Source organism: Hemiscyllium ocellatum, chromosome 2, assembly GCF_020745735.1.
Source record: "Hemiscyllium ocellatum isolate sHemOce1 chromosome 2, sHemOce1.pat.X.cur, whole genome shotgun sequence".
In the NCBI taxonomy this organism is placed as follows: Eukaryota; Metazoa; Chordata; class Chondrichthyes; order Orectolobiformes; family Hemiscylliidae; genus Hemiscyllium; species Hemiscyllium ocellatum.
In genome coordinates this window covers 135,254,633-135,276,678 of record NC_083402.1, presented here as the reverse complement: position 1 = coordinate 135,276,678, position 22,046 = coordinate 135,254,633, and the positions used below count along the sequence as shown (strand labels likewise).

The 22,046-nt window shown below is 43.9% G+C and overlaps 1 protein-coding gene across 1 annotated transcript in view; it reads right to left on the bottom strand.

The window, feature by feature from the left end:
* Nucleotides 1-613: 613 nt before the first annotated feature.
* Nucleotides 614-22,046, bottom strand: part of LOC132826225 (paladin-like) — a 119,262-nt gene continuing 97,829 nt past the window's right edge. Inside the window, exon 19 of the mRNA XM_060841908.1 lies at nt 614-766. Within this exon, the coding sequence (XP_060697891.1) occupies nt 614-766 (153 nt within the window). The remainder of the gene's footprint in view (nt 767-22,046) is intronic.

Genomic DNA, 22,046 nt, shown 5'->3' with positions numbered 1-22,046 from the left:
ACAGTTACCTTTTCCTCAGCGTTCCAGTAAAATGAAATCCATCCCAAGAATTCCATTGCTGGTTATCTCCAGGAGCCTGTGGATTGCCCACTGATAATTCCCCTGGCCATTATAGACAAAGGCCTGATGAGTGACTGCATCGCACTCAACTACCACCTCCTCCTCCAGATTGACTCAACAGGGCAGCCCCAGCTGACCACTGCACAGCTCACTGACAGATGTCTCAACAGAACCTCAACTGATTTACCTGTGAGCCCTGGACTGCTTGTACTTGACATTCAAGACTGACTCCTGAATTACAAGGACACAGATCCCCAGACTCTCATACAGTTAAGTGCCTGACTGACCATGAGCAGCCTCCTGACTGCAAGAAGTCTGGATTAAGAAAGTAAGTTAAGAGTCATAAGGTGAATGCATCTGGGCTCAAACGTAAAGAAAACCCCAAATTTACACTCTTTGAAATTGGTCACTTAACTAATCTGAATGAACAACTGCACATATTTTGCCATACCACAAGAATTTAATGCAATAGTTTCTCATATTGAAAGTCAAAAGACTCAGCCATTTGAATGATTTTAAATAAAAAAGATGGCTACATTTTCTTCGGTCCAAATTATTCAATAATTTCCCCAAAGGAAGGGGCCTTATAACCTTGCTGTTGTCGCCACCTGTAACGCATCCTGCACATGGAGGTAGATTCTGGGTCTTCAAACTCTGGAAATCCCAACTTGTCCAAGATTTCAAAGACACCTGCTTGAGCAGCCACCTGTAACAAAACAAATCAGGGAATGACAGGGAATAGATTATGATTAGATTTACATTAGATTAGATTACTTAATGAGACAGCAAAGTCTCCTAGTTAGTCTGGGATTCTGTCTGTCTGATTCTTCTGCCTCAGCTCCAGCTCACGATCCTGGGCATGTGCTCTTGAACTATGACAGTGAACCTACAGCCAGGGTCTTTGTTCATCAAATGGGAGCTCACCAGTATGCCAGAGGAGAACCTCCGCAACACTGCACCCTTAAGGGAGCACCCTAAAAGATTTGAAGTGATGGATGGAGTTTGGCTCGCTGAGCTGGAAGGTTCATTTCCAGACATTTCGTCACCCTACAAGGTAACATCTTCAGTGGGCCTCTGGTGAAGCACTGCTGATAATTCCAGCTTTCTATTTATATGTTTGGGTTCTTTGGGTTGGTGATGTCATTTCCGGAGGAGTAACTTCCTGTTCTTTTTCTCAGGGGGTGGTAGATGGGTTCTAACTCGATGTGTTTGTTGATAGAGTTCCGGTTGGATTGCCATGCTTCTAGGAATTCTCATGCGTGTCCTTGTTTGGCTTGTCAGAAATGACATCAACTAGCCACAAAACGACATGACCGTCTCTCACCCTAGTATCCTTACATACAGATAAGGAAGGACACCACTTCAACTGGGACAGCACATCCATCCTCGGACAAGCCAAACAAAGACACACATAAGAATTCCTAGAAGCATGGCATTCCAACTGGAATTCGATCAACAAACACATCGAGTTAGACCCCATCTACCACCCCCTGAGAGAAAGAACAGGAAGTGACTTCACCACAGGAAATGACATCACCAACCCAAAGAAACCCAAACATATGAATAGAAAGCAGGAATTATCAGCAGTGAGTCACCTGAGGCCCACCGAAGATGTTACCCAGAAACATGTGGAAGTGAACCTTCTAGCTCAGCAAGCAAACCTACATCCACAACCTCAACCTGAGCTACAAATCTTTTCAAAACTCACTAATTTGAAGTGATTTCCCACTGATCACCTCAGTTGAGTGTGTATCTAAACTGTGATTACGTGCAAGTCTTAGGCAAGGGCGAAAACAAAACAAAGAACTGTGGCTGGTGAAAATCTGAAACAAAAACTGCTGGAGAAACTGCTGGAGAAGCTCAACACGTCAGGAAGCATCTGTAGAAAGAAAGCAGAGTTAACGATTTGAGTCCAGAGTTCTGGAGAAGGGTCACTGAACTCAAAATATTAACTCTGCACTCTCTCCGCAGATGCTGCCAGATCTGCTGAGCGTGTCCAGCAATTTCTGTTTTTTGTTCAGAGGCAGGATCCTCTCATTTCCTGAAGGCATATCCAAAATGTTTGCATCACCTTCTGAGGAACACCATCAACTTTCTGATGAATTTTATGGAATCAAGTTTAAATTAATGTTTAAATTTATTTTCTACATCCAACATCAAAGTGTTTTAGTCGATATAGAGAGCAATTTGACACGAGTGTATCCTATCTCTAGGATACTGGCTTCTGTCCCCAGTTCAACTGGTGTTCTGATTCACATCGGAGGACTGCACATATCGACTAAATTTGAAGTATCGAATATTTTCACAAATGTTGAAATTTGCACAATGCTTTCCATTTCTCAAAAAATGCAATGATATTTTTAGAGCCCTTTACTGCAAACAGTCCTGACGTTATGTAAATACCAACTGACAACCCAGAGACACAAAAAGTATGACAGGTTTTCTGAGTCACTGACCTACTGTATTCCATTACTGGTCTGGGAAAATATTCAAAGCTTAAAAACAAAGAATGAAATGGAACATATTTCCATATGTGCAAATCATGGACACTAATCCTTTTTCAGTTACAATGACATTTCTAGCTGGTCTTCAGAATTTGTACAAGACTGATACTTAATACCAAAGAGGCCCTGAAAGTACGAATTGAGCTCCCATTGCTTGATGTTTCTAGGAGCACTGCTGCACTGTATATAAGTGTCCTTTGTCACAGATGAAAGTGATATACAGCAGTGCAAATAAACTGCGACTGAAATAGTTGTCTAAACCCAGGAAAAATTAGACGGCAAAATATGTTTCTTTACTTTAGCAGTGAAAACCCACCCAGCCTCTCTTTCACTAGTTGCCAGGGTAAATTTTGCTGAAAGCAGACTGTCTGAAATCAGGCTTGATCATAAATGAGCAGTGTTGAACAGATTTGTTTTCTGCCAAGAAAGTAATCAGACCAGATTTCTTAAAGATTCCAAGCATGAATTTTTGGTGATCTCCATAATGTCTAGAATATCACATCCGAAAAGATCTCCTGCTCCATTTTAGTACAAATCAATGCTCTCCTCTGAGTTCAACATTGGTGTGTTTAGATGCTACTCCAGAACCCAGGGAGTGCTGTATTGTTGCAGAGGCTGCATTTGTGTGAGGTATTAAACTGAGACACTGTCTACTCCTCAGTTGGGCACAACAAATGCAATAGTGTTTTTGCTTTCTGTTTCACAAAAAAACAGTAGAAGTTCTTCTTAGTCCTGGATCATATTTATCTTCCAACCAAGATGACCAAAGCAGATGACTCACCTCAAGGTAGTTTGCGGGATCTTGCTGTGTCCATAATGATTGTTTTTTCCCCCAGACAAGAACAGCGACTACACTTTAAATGAAATGATTGCAGAATGGGATAAGGATTCAAAGGCCGACGAATGAAAGTGAATTATTCTTCCCACATCTGTATCATAAAGCAAGGGCAGGATTTTCCCCAGCCTCCCAGTCTGGGGTAGGTATGGAGTTGTGCAAGAGTGAAAGCATTGGCATGTTGACTTGCTGGCAATGTTCCATCACCACCAACAAACCCTGAATCCATTACAATGAGCAATCCATATATGGCGATAACTGCAGAACAATATATGGCGATAAGTGCAGATCCAATCTCTCTCTGATTGGTCTCTTCAGCCATCAGCAAATTTGAAACCATCCCAATTTTGTTCATTGAATATAGATCATAGAACACTACAGTGCAGTACAGGCCCTTCGGCCCTTTATTTTGCACTGATCTGTGGAGCCAATCTGAAGCCCATCTAACCTACACTATTCCACTCTCGTCCATATGCCTATCCAACGACCATTTAAATGCTCTTAAAGTTGGATGTCTACTACTGTCACAGGCAGTGCATTCCACACCTCAATTTAAAACTATGTACCCTCATGCTAGCCATCGCCATCCAAGGAAAAAGGCTCTCACTGTCCACCCTATCTAACCCTCTGATTATCTTATATGTCTCTATTAAGTTACCTCTCAATCTTCTTCTCTCTAACAAAAACAGCCTCAAGCCCCTCAGCCTTTTCTCGTAAGACCTTCTCACTATACCAGGCAACATCCTAGTAAATCTCTTCTGAACCTTTTCCAAAGCTTCCACATCCTTCCTATAATGCCGTGACCAGAAATGCATGTAATACTCCAAATGCGGACACATCAGAGTTCTGTACAGCTGCAACGTGACCACATGACTCAATCTCTCTACCAAAAAAAGCTAACACTGAGTATGCCTTCTTAACAACTCTTTCAATCTGGATGGCAACTTTCAAGGATCTATATACCTGGACACCGAGATCTCTCTGCTCATCTACACTACCAAGGATCTTACTATTAGGTCAGTACTCTGCATTCCTGTTACTCCTTCCAAAGTGAATCACTTCACACTTTTCCGCAATGACCTCCATTGCCACTTCTCAGCCCAGCTCTGCAGCTGTCTGTAACCTACAACATCCTTCGTCACTATCCACAACTCTACTGACCTTAGTGTCATCCGCAAATTTACTAACCCATCCTTTTATGCCGCCATCCAGGTCATTTATAAAAATGACAAACAGCAGTGGGCCCAAAACAGATCCTTGTGGTACCCTACTAGCAACTGAACTCCTGAATGAATATTTCTCATCAACCACCATCCTCTGTCTTCTTTCAGCTAGCCAATTTCTGATCCAAACAGCTAAATCACCCTCAATCCATGCCTCTGTATTTTGTGCAGTAGCCTACCATGGAGAACCTTATCAAACACCTTACTGAAATCCATATACATGACATCAACTGCTTTACCGTCATCCACCTGTTTGGTTACTTTCTCAAAGAACTCAATAAGGTTTGGGAGGCATGACCTTCACAAAACTGTGTTGATGATCCCTAATCAACTTATTACTTTCTGGATGATTATAAATCCCATCCCTTTCCAACACTTTACCCACAACCAAAGTAAGACTCACAGGTCTATAATTTCCAAGGTTGTCTCTACTCCCCTTCTTGAACAAGGGAACAACATTTGATATCCTCCAGTCTTCTGGCACTATTCCTGTAGACAATGACGACATACAGATCAAAGCCAAAGGCTCGGCAGTGTCCTCCCTGCTTCCCAGAGAATCCTAGGATAAATCCCATTTTGCCCAGGGGACTCATCTACTTTTACACTTTCCAGAATTACTAACACCTCCTCCTTATGCACCTCAATCCCATCTAGTCCAGTAGCCTGTATCTCAAGTATTCTCCTCAAAAATATTGTCTTTTCCTACTGTGAATACTGACGAAAAGTATTCATTCAGCACTTCCCCTATCTCTTCCGATTCCATGCACAACTTTCCACTACTATGCTTGATTGGCATAGTCTTACACTGGTCATTCCTTTACTCCTGATATACCTATCCGCCAACAGCTTCTCATGTCCCCACCTGGCTCTTTTTAGCTCTCTCTTTAGGTCTTTCCTGGCTAACTTGTAACTCTCAAGCACCCTAACTGAGCCTTCATGCCTCATCCTCACATAAGCCTTCCTCTTCCTCTTGAAAAGAGATTCAACTTCCTTAGTAAACCATGGCTCCTGCACTTGACAACTTCCTCCCTGCCTGACCAGTACATACTTATCAAGGAACCACAGTAGCTGGTCCTTGAATAAGCTCCACATTTCAACTATGCCCATCCCCTGCAGTTTCCTTCCCCAACCTATGCATCCTAATTCTTGCCTAATCGCCTCGTAATTACCTTTCCCCCAGCTATAACTTTTTTCCTGCAGTATATATCTATCCCTTTCCATCATTAAAGTAAACACAACCAAATTGTGGTCACTAACACCAAAGTGCTCACCTACCTCCAAAGCTAACACCTGGCCAAGTTCATTACCCAGCATTTAATGTGGCCTCGCCCCTTGTTGGCCTGTCTACATACTTTGTCAGGAAACCCTCCTGCACACATTGGACAAAAACTGACGCATCTGAAGTACTTGAACTCCAGTATTCCCAGTCAATATTTGGAACATTAAGACCCCCCATAACAACTACCTTGTCACTCCTGCTCCCATCGAGGATCATCTTTGCAATCCTTTCCACTACATCTCTGGAACTATTCAGAGGCCTATAGAAAACTCCCAACAGGGTGACCTCTCCTTCCCTATTTCTAACCTCAGCCCATACTACCTCAGCAGACAAGTCCTCAAAAGTCTTTTCTGCAACAGTAATTCTGTCCTTGACTAACAGTGCCACACCACCCCCTCTTTCACCATTTTCGCTGTTTTTATTGAAACATGCAAATCCCAGAATCTGCAATAATCATTCCTGTCCCTGCTCTACCATGTCTCTGAAATGGCCACAACATTGAAATCTCAGGCTGTAAGTTCACCCACCTTCTTCTGGATGCTCCTGGCGTTGAAGTAGACACATTTCAAACAAACTTCTTGCTTGCGATCTTGAAATTTTAGTTCTGACTTCAATACTCTCAACCTCTGTATACTAGAACTACAATTTCGGTTCCCATCCTCCTGCTGAATTAGTTCAAACCCACTTGAAGAGCATCAGCAAACTTCCCCCCAGGATATTGGTACCTCTCTGGTTTAGGTGAAGACCATCCTGTTTGTAGAGGTCCAACCTTCCCCAGAAAGCATCCCAATTATTCAAAAATTCAAAACCCTCCCTCTTGCACCATCCCTGTAGCCACGTGTTCAATTCCTCTCTCTCTCCCCATTACCCGCCTCGCTAGCATGTGGCACGGGCAACAAACCAGAGATAACAACTCTGTTCTAGCTCTAAGCTTCCACCCTAGCTCACTGAATGTCTGCCTTAAATCTCCATCTCTCTCTTCCTACCTATGTCATTGGTGCCTATGTGGATGACAGCTTGGGGCTGCTCCCCCTCAAGGATCCCGAAAACACGATCAGAGATATCATGGACTTTGGCACCACACCAACCGTGAGTCTCTCTCATTCCCACAGAACCGACTATCTGTCCTCCTAACTATGGAGTCCCCAATGACCAATGCTCTGCTCCTCTTCCCCCTTCCCTTCTGAGCAACAAGGACAGACTGTGTGCCAGAAACCTCTTCCCCATTGCTTATCCCTAATAAGTTGTCCCTCACAACAGTATCCAAAACAGTGTACTTGTTGTTGAGGGAACAGCCACAGGGGATCCCTGCACCGCCTGCCAGTTCTCTGTCCATTCCTGACTGTAACCCATCTACTTTCTTCTTTTACCTGAGGTGTGACTACCTCCCTGTAACTCCTCTCAATAACCCCCTCCGCCTCCTGAATGATCCAAAGTTCATCCAGCTCCAGCTCCAGTTTCCTAACACGGTTTTCAAGGAGCTGGAGCTAGATGCACTTCCCACAGATGCAGTCAGCAGGGACACCACTGGTGACCCCCACCTCCCAATTTCTGTAGGAGGAACATTCAACTGCCCTAACCTCCATTCATACTAGTCTAAATTCCCAATGAGTCTACTGAAAAAACTAAAAAAAGAAACTAGTCACCTCACCAATCTGGTGCACAACCTTTTTCTTTGGTTACAGGAGGAAGGCGAGACACTACCCGAGTAGTGTTTCAGGTAAAGTAACCCAAATATAAAGCATAACTTACCCAGCAGTCCCTTGTCCAGCTCCTGCCCAGTGTGCACACTGCCTGTACACGAGGTAAGCTTCTATATCTTTTAAATCTTCAGTTTTCACAAGGTTCGGAAATGTGCTGTATTTTGGCTTGAGATGTTAAGCTGAGGCTCAGTCTGCCATTTTGGACTGTATAAAACAATCCCATTTGCCAATGGCTTCAATTTGCTGCATTCCTCCACCACCTTATGGAGATGGATATCTGCCAATGGCAATAGCAGTGAACATAGGCAGACAGATATGAAAATACACGTCACTAGCTATTGGCCAGTTCGTCAACATCATTGCACCCCTCAGCTATCTTCCTAGAGACTGTAAAGAGTGTCCAAAGAGGTAACCATGCTCAAACAGCAGAGAGAAAACGAATGATAGTTAATGACCTATTAGGACCTGTTTTCGAAGGCCGGTGTTGGAGTTTTCCAGTCAAACCTCTTACTCCCAGAATGTGCAGGAAAGAGGCTTTTGCCAGAGAAGCATTCCCAGCTGCAAACCAGAAATCAGTACTCCAGATAGATTTTGAGGCCCTCCACCTCCCTCATGTCAGCCTCTCTCACCAGGGTGCTAAAAGCATTGCTGCTGATACACAAGGTGGTATCCCATGTAAATTCTAACCTATTCCCCATGTTAAATGGTCTTTCTCTCCTTACTCTTCAGTCCCTGGAACTTCAAGTGTTTTCAAGCAGCACAGAATAACCATGAAGTTTGAGATTTGTACACAGTGAAATTTCTTTCAACATATGCTGTGACAACTAGCACTGGCAAAGTCTTTAACCAAGCCCACATGTAGCATATCACATAAAGGTGTCACTTCATGACTCCAAGAAATTTCAACCAGAATGCATTCATTAGATTTGGAGCAACATGCGATGATGCCAATGTGTGGTCAATTGACAAATTTATATTAGTTTATTCCACATTACCTCCACATTTCACACCAAGAACTAACCTTCTGAAGTACATCTGAAGAACTTTTGCTTGGTTCGCAACACGTGGAAACCAGTGTGTGAACAATGGAGGCCATCAGGAACGAAAGAAGGGAGAAAAGTTGCATTTATATTGCGTTTCTCATAGCCTCGGGACATAAAGTATTTAACAGCTTGCAAATTTGTTGAAATGTGTATTCACCTTTGCTTTATTTAGTATATTGAAGATGCTGAATTGCTCACAGCAAGCTTTCATAAAAATATTCACAGAAGCAATTCAGAGGTGCAGGTTGAAGAATCTATATATTGGTCAGGACAATGGGAGAACTCTACTTCAAGCAGTGCTGTTAGATCTTTAACATCCATTCAAGATGACAGATCAAGCCTCAGTTTCACATCTCAGCTAAAATACAGCAGTCAACAATTCAAAACCTCATGAAAACTGCACTGAAATGATTCTCCATTTAAGTCTCCAAGCCAGCTCAAATTTATCGAGAGTGAAAGATGGAATGTGGCCCATAAAGCATTGTCATAGTCCTGTCCACAGGTGAGGGTTTCACCAGCAATTGAGCTGAAGTGATTTTGAGACAGCCACATTATGGAGGTGGCAGTAGGTAATCTTTGTAGTGGAGGAGGTATGAGATCAAGGTCATATAGAATGTTATGGATGGCCATGTTCAACCTCAGACAATTGCCAGAGAGTGAGATGGGGTCAGTGAGGGGTTGGAGTTTATAGCAGGAGCTGACAACATTGGATTTGGTTTTCCCAATGTCTGCAGCCCATGCTATAAATTCTATTCCCACAACAATTCCATCTCCCTTTCTGACAAGTGTAGTTCCTGAATTACGTTGTTGTATGATATCAGGGATGAGCAGCACGTTGTAAAATTGGATCAGGAGTATGCCATTCAGCCCCTTGGGCTTGTTTTCCTTCAACAATTACATAAACCTACCTTAACTCCATTTGGTTGCCTTGGTTTCATTGGTCTGAATGCACTTGCCTAACAAAACTCTATCCATCTCATTTCTGAAATTTTCAATTGATTTAGCCTCAGTGTTTTGAGAAGATAAATTCATATTTCAATTACCATTTGGGCAAAGTTTTACCAAGAATCAGCTTAGTGTCAATTCTGAAGAGCTTCATGGAGGGTTTCTCTCTGTGAAGAGGAACAAAGAACAGTAGAGCACAGGAACAGCCTCTTCAGACCACCAAGCCTTCACCAACACACGATACCTGTCTAAACTAAAACTATTTGCCTCTATGCAGTCTGTCTATTCCCCTACTCCCTGCCTATTCATATAACTGTCATGATGCCTCTTAAGTATTGCTATTTGCATCTCTTCCACCACCTCTTCTGGCAGTGTACTCCAGACACTTACCACCCTCTGTGGAAAAAACCTGTCTCTCATATCTCTTCTAAACTTACACCTACGTCTCCTAGCAATTGACATTTCTAACCAGCAAAAAAGACTTGGAGGGACCACCCGTTCTATACAGGACTCTCATAATTTTGTAAATTTCTATGAGGTCACCCCTCAGCCTCTGACATTCAAGGGTAAACAAACCAAGTTTTCCAATCTGTCCTCATAGCTAATACTCTCTAAAACGGGCAACATCCTGGTATACCTTTTCAGTACCCTCGCCAAAGTCTCCACATCCTTCTGGTAGAGGCGTGGCCAGAACTGTATGCAATATTTCAAATATACCCTGTGCCACAAACAATGATGGCAGGACTTCTTGATCGTCTTTTCCACTTGTGCTGCCCCTTTCAGGAAACTGTGGAGTAATCTACTTTCCCCAGTTCCTGCCTAATAATGTGGTAATTAGCTTTCCCCCAGTTTAATACTTTCACCCCAGGATTACTCTTAGCCTTATCCAAAAGTTACTGAAAACGTACAGATTTGTGATCACTATTTCCAGAATGCTCTCCACACTGAAAATTCAATAACCTGGTCAGGCTCATCCCCAATACCAGGTTTAGCATGGCCCCCTTCCATAAGTTAAACTATATGCATATTGCTTCAAGTAACTCTCCTAGATACATTCTTAGACCACTCCCCATCTAAGCCCCTGGCATTGAAAGAGTCCCAGTCAATATAGGGGAAGTTAAATCATGATCTGTAACAACCCTGTTATTATTACATACTTCCAAAATCTGTCCACATATCTGTTGCTCTATCTCCCACTGGCTATTGGAAAGGCTTGTGGTACAACCCCATCAAAGTATCTTACACAATTCTCCAGTGATCAGCTCATGCCTGATGAAGGGCTTATGCCCAAAACATCGATTTTCCTGCTCCCTGGATGCTGCCTGACCTGCTGTGCTTTTCCAACACCACACTCCTGACTCATTATGTATGCACTTCAGCTGCTGCTTTTGTCACCAGCAGGTGGAGTATTGAAACTGTTGTGATCTTTTGGGATTTCCAACCCAGCCACGATATTTCAAGCCCAGCTGTGGTCCAGGTCAAACACTGCTACTGTGAGAAAGAATGTTAAATCTGAGGATACACTGGTAGCTCAGGGGACACTTCATTGTAAATAAAATCTCACATTTGTAAAAAGGCATTGCTACTTCAAATCATCATCTATCTGATCAAATGAATTTACAACAGCAGTTCTAAGAATCAAGTACAGGCTCAGTGCCCTTCACACCATAACATGTTCGAATTCTATCTGAAGGAGTGCTAGTCTTTCCCTAACCCCCAGCAGGGCAATGTATGTTGTCAGTATTCTGTGTGGGAGCATCAATTGCAAAGGTTGTAAAACCTTCAAATGGTTGAAGATGTTAAAACAGAAACATAACATGGAGGATGTTGGAAACTGAAGTTTAAACAAAAAGTGCAATAAAAACATCGCAGTCCTTTTCAAGTCCAGTGACCCTTTGTCTGAACTGAAAATAGCTGGAAAGGGTGGGGTGGAATGAATAAAGTGGAGAGAAAGTAAGGTCGGAGGAGGAGTGAGGGGTGCGGTAGTGACATAGACAGAAAGCTGATAAGATAAATGCTTGAGAGGGAGTTAATGAGAAGTGTAAATGGTTGAAAATGGATTAGCTGTGCAGGGAGCAATCCATACACAACAGGACCTGGGTGTGTGAGGGAAGAGTAACAAACATAGAAGAGAGTGTTCATGTTCTGAAATTCTTAAAAATTAGATTCCCTACAGTATGGACACAGGCCCTTCAGCCCAACAAGTCCACACTGACCCTCCAAAGAGAAACCCACCCAGACCCATCCCCCTACCCGATATTTGCCTCTGACTAATGCACCTAACACTCTGGGCAATTTAGCATGGCCAATTCACCTGACCGACACACCTTTGGATTGTGGGAAGAAGCCCACACAGACATGGGGAGAATATGCAAATGCCACATGGACTGTCGCCTGAGGTGGGAATCAAACCCACACCCCTGGAATTGTGAGGCAGCAGTGCTAACCACTGAGCCACCGTGGCACCCCAGCACTACTCTTAGCCTTATCCAAAAGTAACTTAAAACTTACAAATTTGTGATCACTGTTTCCAAACCACTCTCCCACTGGAACTTCAATCACATTTAAACATAAATATTGAGTCCACAGGGCTGTAAAGTACTAGGCGGAAAATGGGGTATTCTTTCTCCAGCTAGTATTGAGCTCGGCTGGAACACTGCAGGCCTGAAACAGAAATGCTGGCATGGAACATGGTGGTGTGTTGAAGCGACTGGATCGAGTGAAGTGCAGGTAAGTCGCTGCCTCACCTGGAAGGTGTAGCTGGGGCATTGGACAATGCAAAGTGGTAAATGGGCAAGTGTTGTCATTTCTACAATTGCATGAGAAGGGGCTGTGCAGGTTTGGGGAAGTGTTGGGAGTGAAGGAAGAGTTATCATTCATGAACAATAGCTGAAGCAAAGAACAAATAAAAATAAGTTGCGGATATAGGTTTGCTTGCTGAGCTGGAAGGTTTGTTTTCAGACATTTTGTCACCATGTTAGGTTACATCTTCAGTGAGCTTCCAAATGAGGCACTGGTGGCATGGCCCGCTTCCTACTTATATGTTTGGGTTTCCCTGGGTTGGTGATGTTAGTTCCTGTGGTGATGTCATTTCCTGTTCTTTTTCTCAGGGGGTGGTAAATGGGATTCAAGTCAGTGTGTTTGTTGATGGTGTTCCAACTGGAATGCCATGCTTCCAGAAATTCTCGTGCATGTCTCTGTTTGGCTTGTCCTAGAACGGATGTGTTGTCCCAGTCGAAGTGGTGTCCTTCCACATCCGTATGTAAGGATACTAGTGAGAGAGTGTCATGCTGTTTTGTGGCTAGCTGATGTTAATGTATCCTGGTGGCAACCAGAACTCTATCAACAAACATATTGACTTGGATCCCATTTACCACACCCTGACAAAAAGTACAGGAAATGACATCACCATAGGAAATGACGTCACCACAGGAAATAACATCACAGACTCAGGGAAACCCAAACATATAAACAAAAAGCGGGCCATGGCACCAGTGCATCAACTGGAGGCTCACTGAAGATGTGTCCTAGAATGGTGACGGAACATCTGAAAGCAAATCTTTCAGCTCAGTGAGCAAACCAACATCCAGAACCTCAACCTGAGCTACAAATCTTCTCAAAACTGGCTAAAATTAAGTTGCATTTGCTTCTGGGACTAAGCTAGTGCTTGCCTTTGAATTAACAACAAATTTACAGTCAATGAGTGATCGCTTCACCCAGCTAGAAGTGGGTGTCAACTAAAGTCCTGTCTAGTTTGTTGTACCCAACACCACAGGACAATACTACACTGAAGGTGATGCTTCCCCTGCTCAATGACCTCAGCTTCCTCCTTGGATAAGCATTGCTAATCTCCCAGCTGTCCTGTCTCCATCACATCCTTTCTTTGCATGCTCCAGTTGTGCAGAGCACTGCTTGCAACGACTATGCAACACATCTTGACAGGTCAGTACTACAAGGGACCCCTCCTCCCAAATAATCCAAGCATTGGTACTTCATGTCTGGTAATGGCCCTGCTGGAAGAATGGGCTGTATCACATCCACACTCAGCCTCTGGCAAAAGATTGTGTAAAAGAATCATCAGCCACAGATACACAGAGTAACTTTGGTCTCCCAGTAACCATCCTTGTAAGGAATCAGATCCTTGAAATTTACATGAGCGTTTTTAAGGATATAGGTGTCACGGCATACCAACTATGGGGATCAGTGGTGATGTCTTGGATAAGCAACTCTCACTCTGACGCATTGCCCTCCATGCCTTGAATGTAAAGTAACAATGGAGTTCTGGCATGGTCCATAACTGTCCTCATTTTATTCATGAACAACAGGTTAATACGAGGGCACTTTGCCTGGGAGGCCTCGATATCCAGCCATATTGACCCCAGATCATTACTTGCCGAATCACACACAAAGGGCAGCAGGGAACTCAATTGATACCTCCTGTCGTCTGGGTAATCAACTCCTCCCATCCTTGAGGCAACTGTAAATTTCGTGAGGAGCCATCCATAAATCCAGACAAAGGAACTAAACCAACCCTTAAGTTTCTGCAGCGTTGACCTGGGAAACATTATATGGAGCATACACACGGGATAAAACAAACAAGGAAGGACATTCATTTTGATGAGGGCTATTCAGCCCAACCATGAAAATGGAAGAGCCTCCCATCTCTGGGAATCCCACCTAATATTGTCGAGCAAGCGAACTAAGTTAGTCCGAAATAACCGATCAAACTCGGGGGTAATAGAAATGCCGAGGTATCGGAACCCCACCCGTGACAACTTGAAGGGGAACCTAGGGCCACCTCCAACCTCTCAGACATCCTTGAGGTTCCCCAAAGGCATTGCTTCCGATTTTGCCAAGTTAATCTTATATCCTTAAATAGCCCCAAATGAATTAATACATTGTATCAGATGGGTTACAGAGGTCATGGGGTCCGATAAAAACAGAAGGACATCATCTGCATACAGTGTAACCATGTGTACCCTCGATCCCTCTTCCGGAGTGGTTATGTGGATGTTCTGACCAATGGCCTCTACCAGCGGCTCTATCACTGATGTAAACAACAATGGTGAGTGGGGACAGCCTTGATGACTACCCCTGCTAATCCTATAGTTCAAAGGCTTCACCCCGTTGGTGATGACCGCGGCCAGAGGGTGGCAATATAAAACCTCCACCCACCGAGCAATGACCCCACCCAACCCAAACCACTCTAAGACATAAATAAGATATGGCCATTCCACCCAGCCAAATGCTTTCTCTGCATCTAAGGAAATCACCAACCACCGAATCCATTGTTGCTGACAGGCTTGGACTATATTCAGCAACCTGCTAGTATTATTAGAGGACCTACAGCCCCTTATAAACCTGTCTGGTCCTCTTCGATAATATGGGGCAGCACATTCTCCAATCTCAGCGCCAAGATCTTAGACAGAATCTTGAAATCTGAATTTAATAGAGAGATGGGAGGCACAATCTCAGGAATATTCCCCTTCTTAAGAATGAGGGAAATATTAGCTTCTCTCAAAGATGGTGGTCGGCATTCGTGCATATAGGAGTGATTGTAACCAAAAGAGAAAATGCTGGAAAATCTCAGCAGGTTTGGCAGCATCTGGAAGGAGAGGAAAGAGCTGATGTTTCGAGTCTAACTGACCCTTTGTCAAAGCTTAGACAAAGGGTCAGTTAGACTTGAAATGTCAGCTCTTTTCTCTCCTTACAGATGTGCTAGCCCTGCTGAGATTTTCTAGCATTTTCTCTTTTGGTTTCAGATTCCAGCATCCGCAGTAATTTGCTTTTATATAGAAGTGATTGTACATCCCCAACATCGGCCCTGACAGAATCACTATAAACTCCATATAAAACTCACCCGGGAGACCATCAGGGCCAGGCGCTTTCCCACTCTGAGGTTGCCTAGCTGCCTCCTGCATTTCCTGAACTGTCAAGGAGGCATTAAGGAGAGAGGCCTTTTCCAAGGTTACCCCTTAGGAGGTCTAGGTTCTTAAAAAAGGCTTCCATTTTAGCTCACCTGTTCTCGCAACCTTCAGACCAATACAATTCACGGAAAAATCTCCAAAAAGCCTTATTCATCCTTTTGGCATTGTATGTAAGAACCCCAGCGCTGTCTCTAATTGCAGTAATGGATTGGGGAGCACATTTTATTCTTGCCAGATACGCTAAATACTTCGCTGGCCTATCCCGATATTCGAACAGCCTTTGCCCAGCAAAAGCAAGTTCTTTCATTGCGGTTTGTGTAAGTTTTGAATTCAAGGCAGCCCAGAGGACCACCATCCACTATACCTTAGTCACCAAAGGTCTCGCAAAATGTGCCGCCTCGACAGCTTTCAACCGCGTCTCAAGCAGACCTTGCTGTTCCCCCTTCTGTCATTTCTGACTAGCCAAATAAGAAATAGCTAATTCCCTAGCAAAAGCTTTAGCAGTTTCCTATAGTATAGATGGACTATTAGCCATGCCTGACTTGATAATCAAGAACTCCTGAAACTCCTTCAAAACGTATTCCACAAATTTGGAATCCTTAAGGAGAAAAGGATCCAAACGCCAATGCCACAAACCTAGCCCCTCACTCTTGACCTTAACCTCCAAATATACCGCCATGTGATCAGAGATAGCTATGTTCCCAATTTTACAACCCATAATCGAATCCAGAAAGGTCGAGGGAGCCAAAAAAAAATCAATCCTCATGTGACATTTATGTGGGTTTGAAAAAAAGGGGAATTCCCTGCCAGTAGGGTGAAGACATCTCCAAATGTCCACCAGCCCCAACCCCTCACAGAAGTCAGCCACCTGCTTGGCCTGCAAAGAGATGGGGGCCCACTAGACATCCTGTCCATGGTTGGATCCAAAAGGCAATTAAAATCCCCTCTTACAATAATGTGCCATGTTCCAAAGGCACTCAACTTAGAAAAGGCACAAACCAAAAATTTGAGGGGATGCGCCAGAGGACAGTAGACATTTAAAATGCCATATTCCTCCCCATGTATCGGAGCCTTATGTATCACAAACCGCCCTTGCTCATCTTTCAACTGCTCTAATAATGTGAACGGAAGATTTTTCTGGATGAGTACTCCCCTATTTTTAGTAATAAAGGATGAAAAGAATACCCGGTCATAACCCCCCCACCCCACCCCCCCCATTGTAACTTCAGGTGTTCCCCATTGTCAAGATGGATTTCCTACAACAGAGCAATATCAATCCTTTCCCTCTTACGGCTAGAATGCACATTTTACCTTTTAACAGGCAAAATGACTTCCCTTGATGTTGCAGGTGCACCATTTAACAAGACACTGAGCCATATCCCCTTTCAGAGACCCTTGAACTCCCGGGAGGGAGAACCCTGCTTGCAATGCACCGAGCACAAGTAAATAAAGACTCAAAGAATTACAGAATCGTGGAAACAAAAACTACTTTATCATGACTACAAACAACTATTGCTACCAAAAAAACTACAATGAAAACCAACTATAAAATCTTGAATGGGAGACTCTCCCCTCTGCCCATAGGGGGCACTCACCCTACCCTCCCCTCCTTCACGCTCCTTCAGGCCTGGACTGTGCCACAGACTTAGGCAAAAAACAGTAAATAAACAAGGAGATGATTAAGTCAACAAAAAAAGACAAAGCCAGGATAAGCACTCTGCCCATTCCTGGCTCCATGTCACCCCTACGCGTGACTAAAAGAGAAATAGAACAAAAATGAAACAACAAAAGACACCCACAAAATTTCCCATGATAAATCCAGTTAAAAAAAATAATAGGAACAACATATTCCAAGATTTCAAAAAAATTATTAGGGAAAGAGGAAGAAAAAAAAGTGGGGACAAAGGGAAAACACAGGGAGAGAAGGAAGAGAGGACAAATATTAACCGTATTCTTCAGACCAATCGTTCTATTTTAAAGCGTCTACAAAGTTCTTGGCTTTATCCACTGAGTCAAACATTCAAACTGAGTTCTCATAGCTGAAATGGAGCACTGCGGGGTACCTCATGAGGACTGGATACCCAGGATCCTCAGCATCTTTTTAACTTCATCAAAGGACTTCTTCTTTCGAATTACAGCAGCCGAGAAATCCTGGAGAAACATGATTTTTGACCCCTTGCACAGCAGTGCCTGTGGATCTTTCCCCAATAATCTGGAAGCTTCTATCACTCTTTGCTTGTCCCTGTATGTGAGGAAGTGCACTAGGACCGAGTGGGGTGCTGTACCAGCCCGGTCCTGTGCACTGTGACCCTATAGGCCCTTTTAATCTGCAGCCAGCTGGACTCAATTTGAAGGCCCAAGAACTGCAGCAGCCAGGGTTCAAAAACCTGAATGGCTGCCCATCTTCTTCACCCTTCAGGAACCTGACAATATGAAGATTCGTCCTCCGTCCTCAATTTTCAAGATTATCAACCTGATCTCGCAAGGCCCATACTTCCTGCTCCAGTACCTGGGTCCATTCGGATGAGGACTCAATCGCCACTTCGGAGGCCAAGGTACGACCTTCCACCTCCTCCAACCACTCTCTGAGGCCCTGGAGTTCCTGTTCATGCTTCTGCAGCATGGACCTGATGGGTTGGACCTGGGCGCGGATCTCCTCGATCGCAGTCTCAACCTTCGCGGTAAGTCTCACCACCGCCGTCGCCAATTCCTGAGCCCGTCAGGTCCCCGGGGGGTTCGGGAGAGGCTGCGGCTGCAGTCTCTGGCATGCCCAGTGCTTCAGGGGAGTGTCCTCCCTGCTGCTGTTTGCTCATTCCTTTTGGCATCCGACCCATTCCCAAAAATTAACGAATATGTGTTCTGTAAGGATTTAAACTAATAATTCCTCCACATAAGTTGGCCAGGGATGGCAAAAAAACACCAATATGCCTTGATTGTTATGCAGAGCTGTCCATGACAGTTCTACAGAATCACCACCATCTTGCTGAGTCACCCACTTGATGATCTTAAAAAAATGCTTGTCACGGGGAATTGAGATGAAATGATGTGATCTTGCAAAAGATTGCATCAGTAACAGCCCAATACATTTGTGGGTTGAAGATTGAGAAATTCCATTCAGCTCCTCAGTGGATACTTGGGAATAGCCAGTTGCACAGAAATCTGGAGCAGCTATTACCATAGCAACTACTGGCTCAGGATGGTCCATCACTATTTCAAGTCATGCTCAGAGGTCTTGTTTCAGCAGTTGAAATAGTCCTCTGATGATATTCTGGGACACCCTGTCTGTGCTGAAAATGTGTTGCTGGTTAAAGCACAGCAGGTTAGGCAGCAACCCCCTGTCTGTGACAGCACTGCACCTCACTCATCGGAAGAAATGGCATCGAAGATAATAGGTAATGGATCCCCTGCATGTTTTCCGCATCCTAAAGGTCCCCTCAGCTGCAGTTTTTTCATGTGGAGGCTGTTCGGCAGCTGCTGGAACTTGCTGTTGATCCTGGGTTTCTGAAATATTCCATCCTCCTCCAGTTCTGAATCCTCAACCCTTGCGGTCAGCATCCATTGGTCACAGTTCCAATGAGCCAATGTTGGGAATATAAGAAACTGAACACATAATGTGAGCAGTCATCATTTGTATTACAAACAAATGACAGTTTCACTAAATCTGTCATATTTGGTCCATAGGGGACTCAAACAAGAAGGCCATAGAATGCCTATACCTGGATCTGGAACTCTGACAGATGGAACTTATCTTAATAGTTGCAACACAAGCCATGCTGTGCAAATGTAGCAGAAAATTACAAAAATTGCAGGGAGATTACTGAAAACTTGTCTCCCCACCTCCAATCCAACATCACCCAAGAATTGCAGCATTACACATATGTTGTCAAATACTTGCAGTTCATAATAGAGGAAATCAGATGCCCTTTTGTAGCCAATGAGATCTTAGAATGAGTTTGTGAACTGTGGCCCACAGATGAAACTTTTAAAGTGACTTAGTGATTACTTCTGCTTCACAGAATCAAAGAATCCCTATAGTGTGGAAGCAGGCCATTCAGCCCATTGAGTCCCTATCAAACCTCCGAAAAGCATCATTACCAGACCCACCGTCCTACCCTATCCCTGTAACCCTGCATTTCCCATGGCTAATCCACCTAGCCTACGCATCCTAGGACATTATGGGCAATTTAGCATGGCCAATCCACCTTTGGACCGTGGAAGGAGAATGGGATACCTGGAGGAAACCCATGCAAACACAGGGAAAACATGTAAACTCTACACAGACAGTCTCCCAAAGATAGAAGATATGGAGATGACTGTGATTAATTCATAATGACCAATGAGATGGTCAAGATTGCTCCTTACTCGGATCTGTTTTCCATATACTTTGGCTGTTGCATGCATTTCACATGCAGGATGCTTTGATTACAGATACCTTCAATCCATACTGTGGAAGTACTTAATTATTATATTTGTCTTTTGAAGGGTCTCCAAGTGCTCTCATGTCCTGCCCATGTGTTCAAATAGGGAAAAAAAAGTCCCAGTCACTCCATTCTGAGTGCCTTCACAGCCATTTTCCATATCCATTGTGCACTTACAATGGAAATGTGGATAGAAAGTTTGCCTGACAGAGTAAGTCACATGCTCAATCTGGGAATTCAACTGCACCCGCACTGCCCCCATCCCACCCATGCCCTCCTCCATGCCCCTGAATCTTTATGTTCCTTTCATCGTTGTTCTCCATGTGGACCCTATTAGTACTGAGCTTCCACATAATCGTGCCCAATTCTTTCGTTTGTGTCTTCATCTCCCAGCAATACCTCGTCACCCAAGCCCCTTAACCTTGTCAATCATTGTGCTGCACTATCAAAGTAGTTATAGTCATCAATAAACTCAATAGTACATTGCTGTAATACACACCTTCCTCTACACTATTATCTCCCACCCTTAAATGTTGTGTTGTCTCCCTTCACTATTACTGTTGCCTCTGCATCCCAGTATGTTGCCTTCAATCTCCAAAATGGACTTCTCCAGCTTTCCTACCCCAGCAGTGACCCCTGAATATCATTAAAAAGATCTGACTGTGGCTCACCTCCTGACAAAACTAGATGGATAGCCCTGACTGATGAGTGGGTGGGCCCCTGACTAATCCCCGTGTAGCTTCCTTATTGGCTTACCACAGAGCTCTCAACTGATTGAAATGCACCTGCAAGGTTGGCCATGGCACAATTTACAGATGACAGTGATACAGAACTCCTGACTCTGATCACCCCGAGGGTGTGGAAGCCCCTGAACTGAAATCAGGCGCTGCTTTTGACTGACTGTGGCTGAACCCCACCCTCCCACACCTCCAACTGATGACAGTTCCTTTCAACTTGAATGAAAACCACTCATTTTAGACTTTGAGACAGGGCTATTTGCTCGAAGAATATTCAGAGTGTTTTCTATGTAAGCTGTTGGCACATGTTGTAGTTGGCATAACTTAGTTCTGTATGGCAACATGTACATCTCCCTGACTGATGACTACTGACAGCCATGACAAGCTGCTTAGCATTGTATCAGCACTAAACAGCAAGGCAATACAGAATTATTGTGAGCTTTTAAGTCCCATATGAGGCAGCAAAGCAGATGAGGGCAATGCATGCTAGAGATGCAGTGAGCATCCTGGTAGGCACAAAGTTGAGTGTGCATTAAGTAAGCATCCCTGAGATGCACCCTGGTTCAAATCATGATGTAGGTATTTGTCCCTGTGCACTTAGTGGTCTCTTAGCTTGATTACAATGAAAGATGCCTGTGCACTGTCGATGTGGAGAACAGCATTCAATGTGCGTCATGACAATGTTGTGAGGCTTGTGTTTGTCTGATGCCATTATTCATAGATGAGGGGTACTGACGGTCACTGCCCAAGGATCTTAACCCAAGGTTAGGCACTCCTGTCAAGACAAAGACACAGAGGAGCAAGTGGCTAGCTGAGGCTGCTGGGTAACTGCTCTGACTCCCGTGTTGGGAATTATTGACGTCCAGTTTTGTTCTTCAGTGCATGGAAGAATAATAAACAGTACACAAATGAAGTGAGGTTAGATATTAATGGTATGATAATGCATGCTAATTCACTTCTCACCGGTCACTAGTGAGATTTTCATTTCGCGGTTCAAAACCTAGTTTCAAGATTGTGTTTTTTTTATATCGACATTAAGAATCTAATTTTTCCAACCTTTCCACATTTTCCCAACTGACTTATCGTTGCCCATGTCATTTAGAAGCTGGTGAGTTCAGTCCAAAGCTCCAGTGAATGCAAATAATTCACCAAATAGCCTAATTGATATCTACCTCCAGTCAATCACAACAACACCATCAACACTCACCCAAAACCAACCCCTCACCCCACACGTCAACTTTCCCACTCATCAGCCATACCTCCTTAAATAGAAGCACAAACTGACAGAGAAACCCCATCTATGGAGCGAGATATAGAGTTCACATTTCAAGTCCAAAGCGACTCTTCTCCGGAATTGGATTAGATTCCCTAC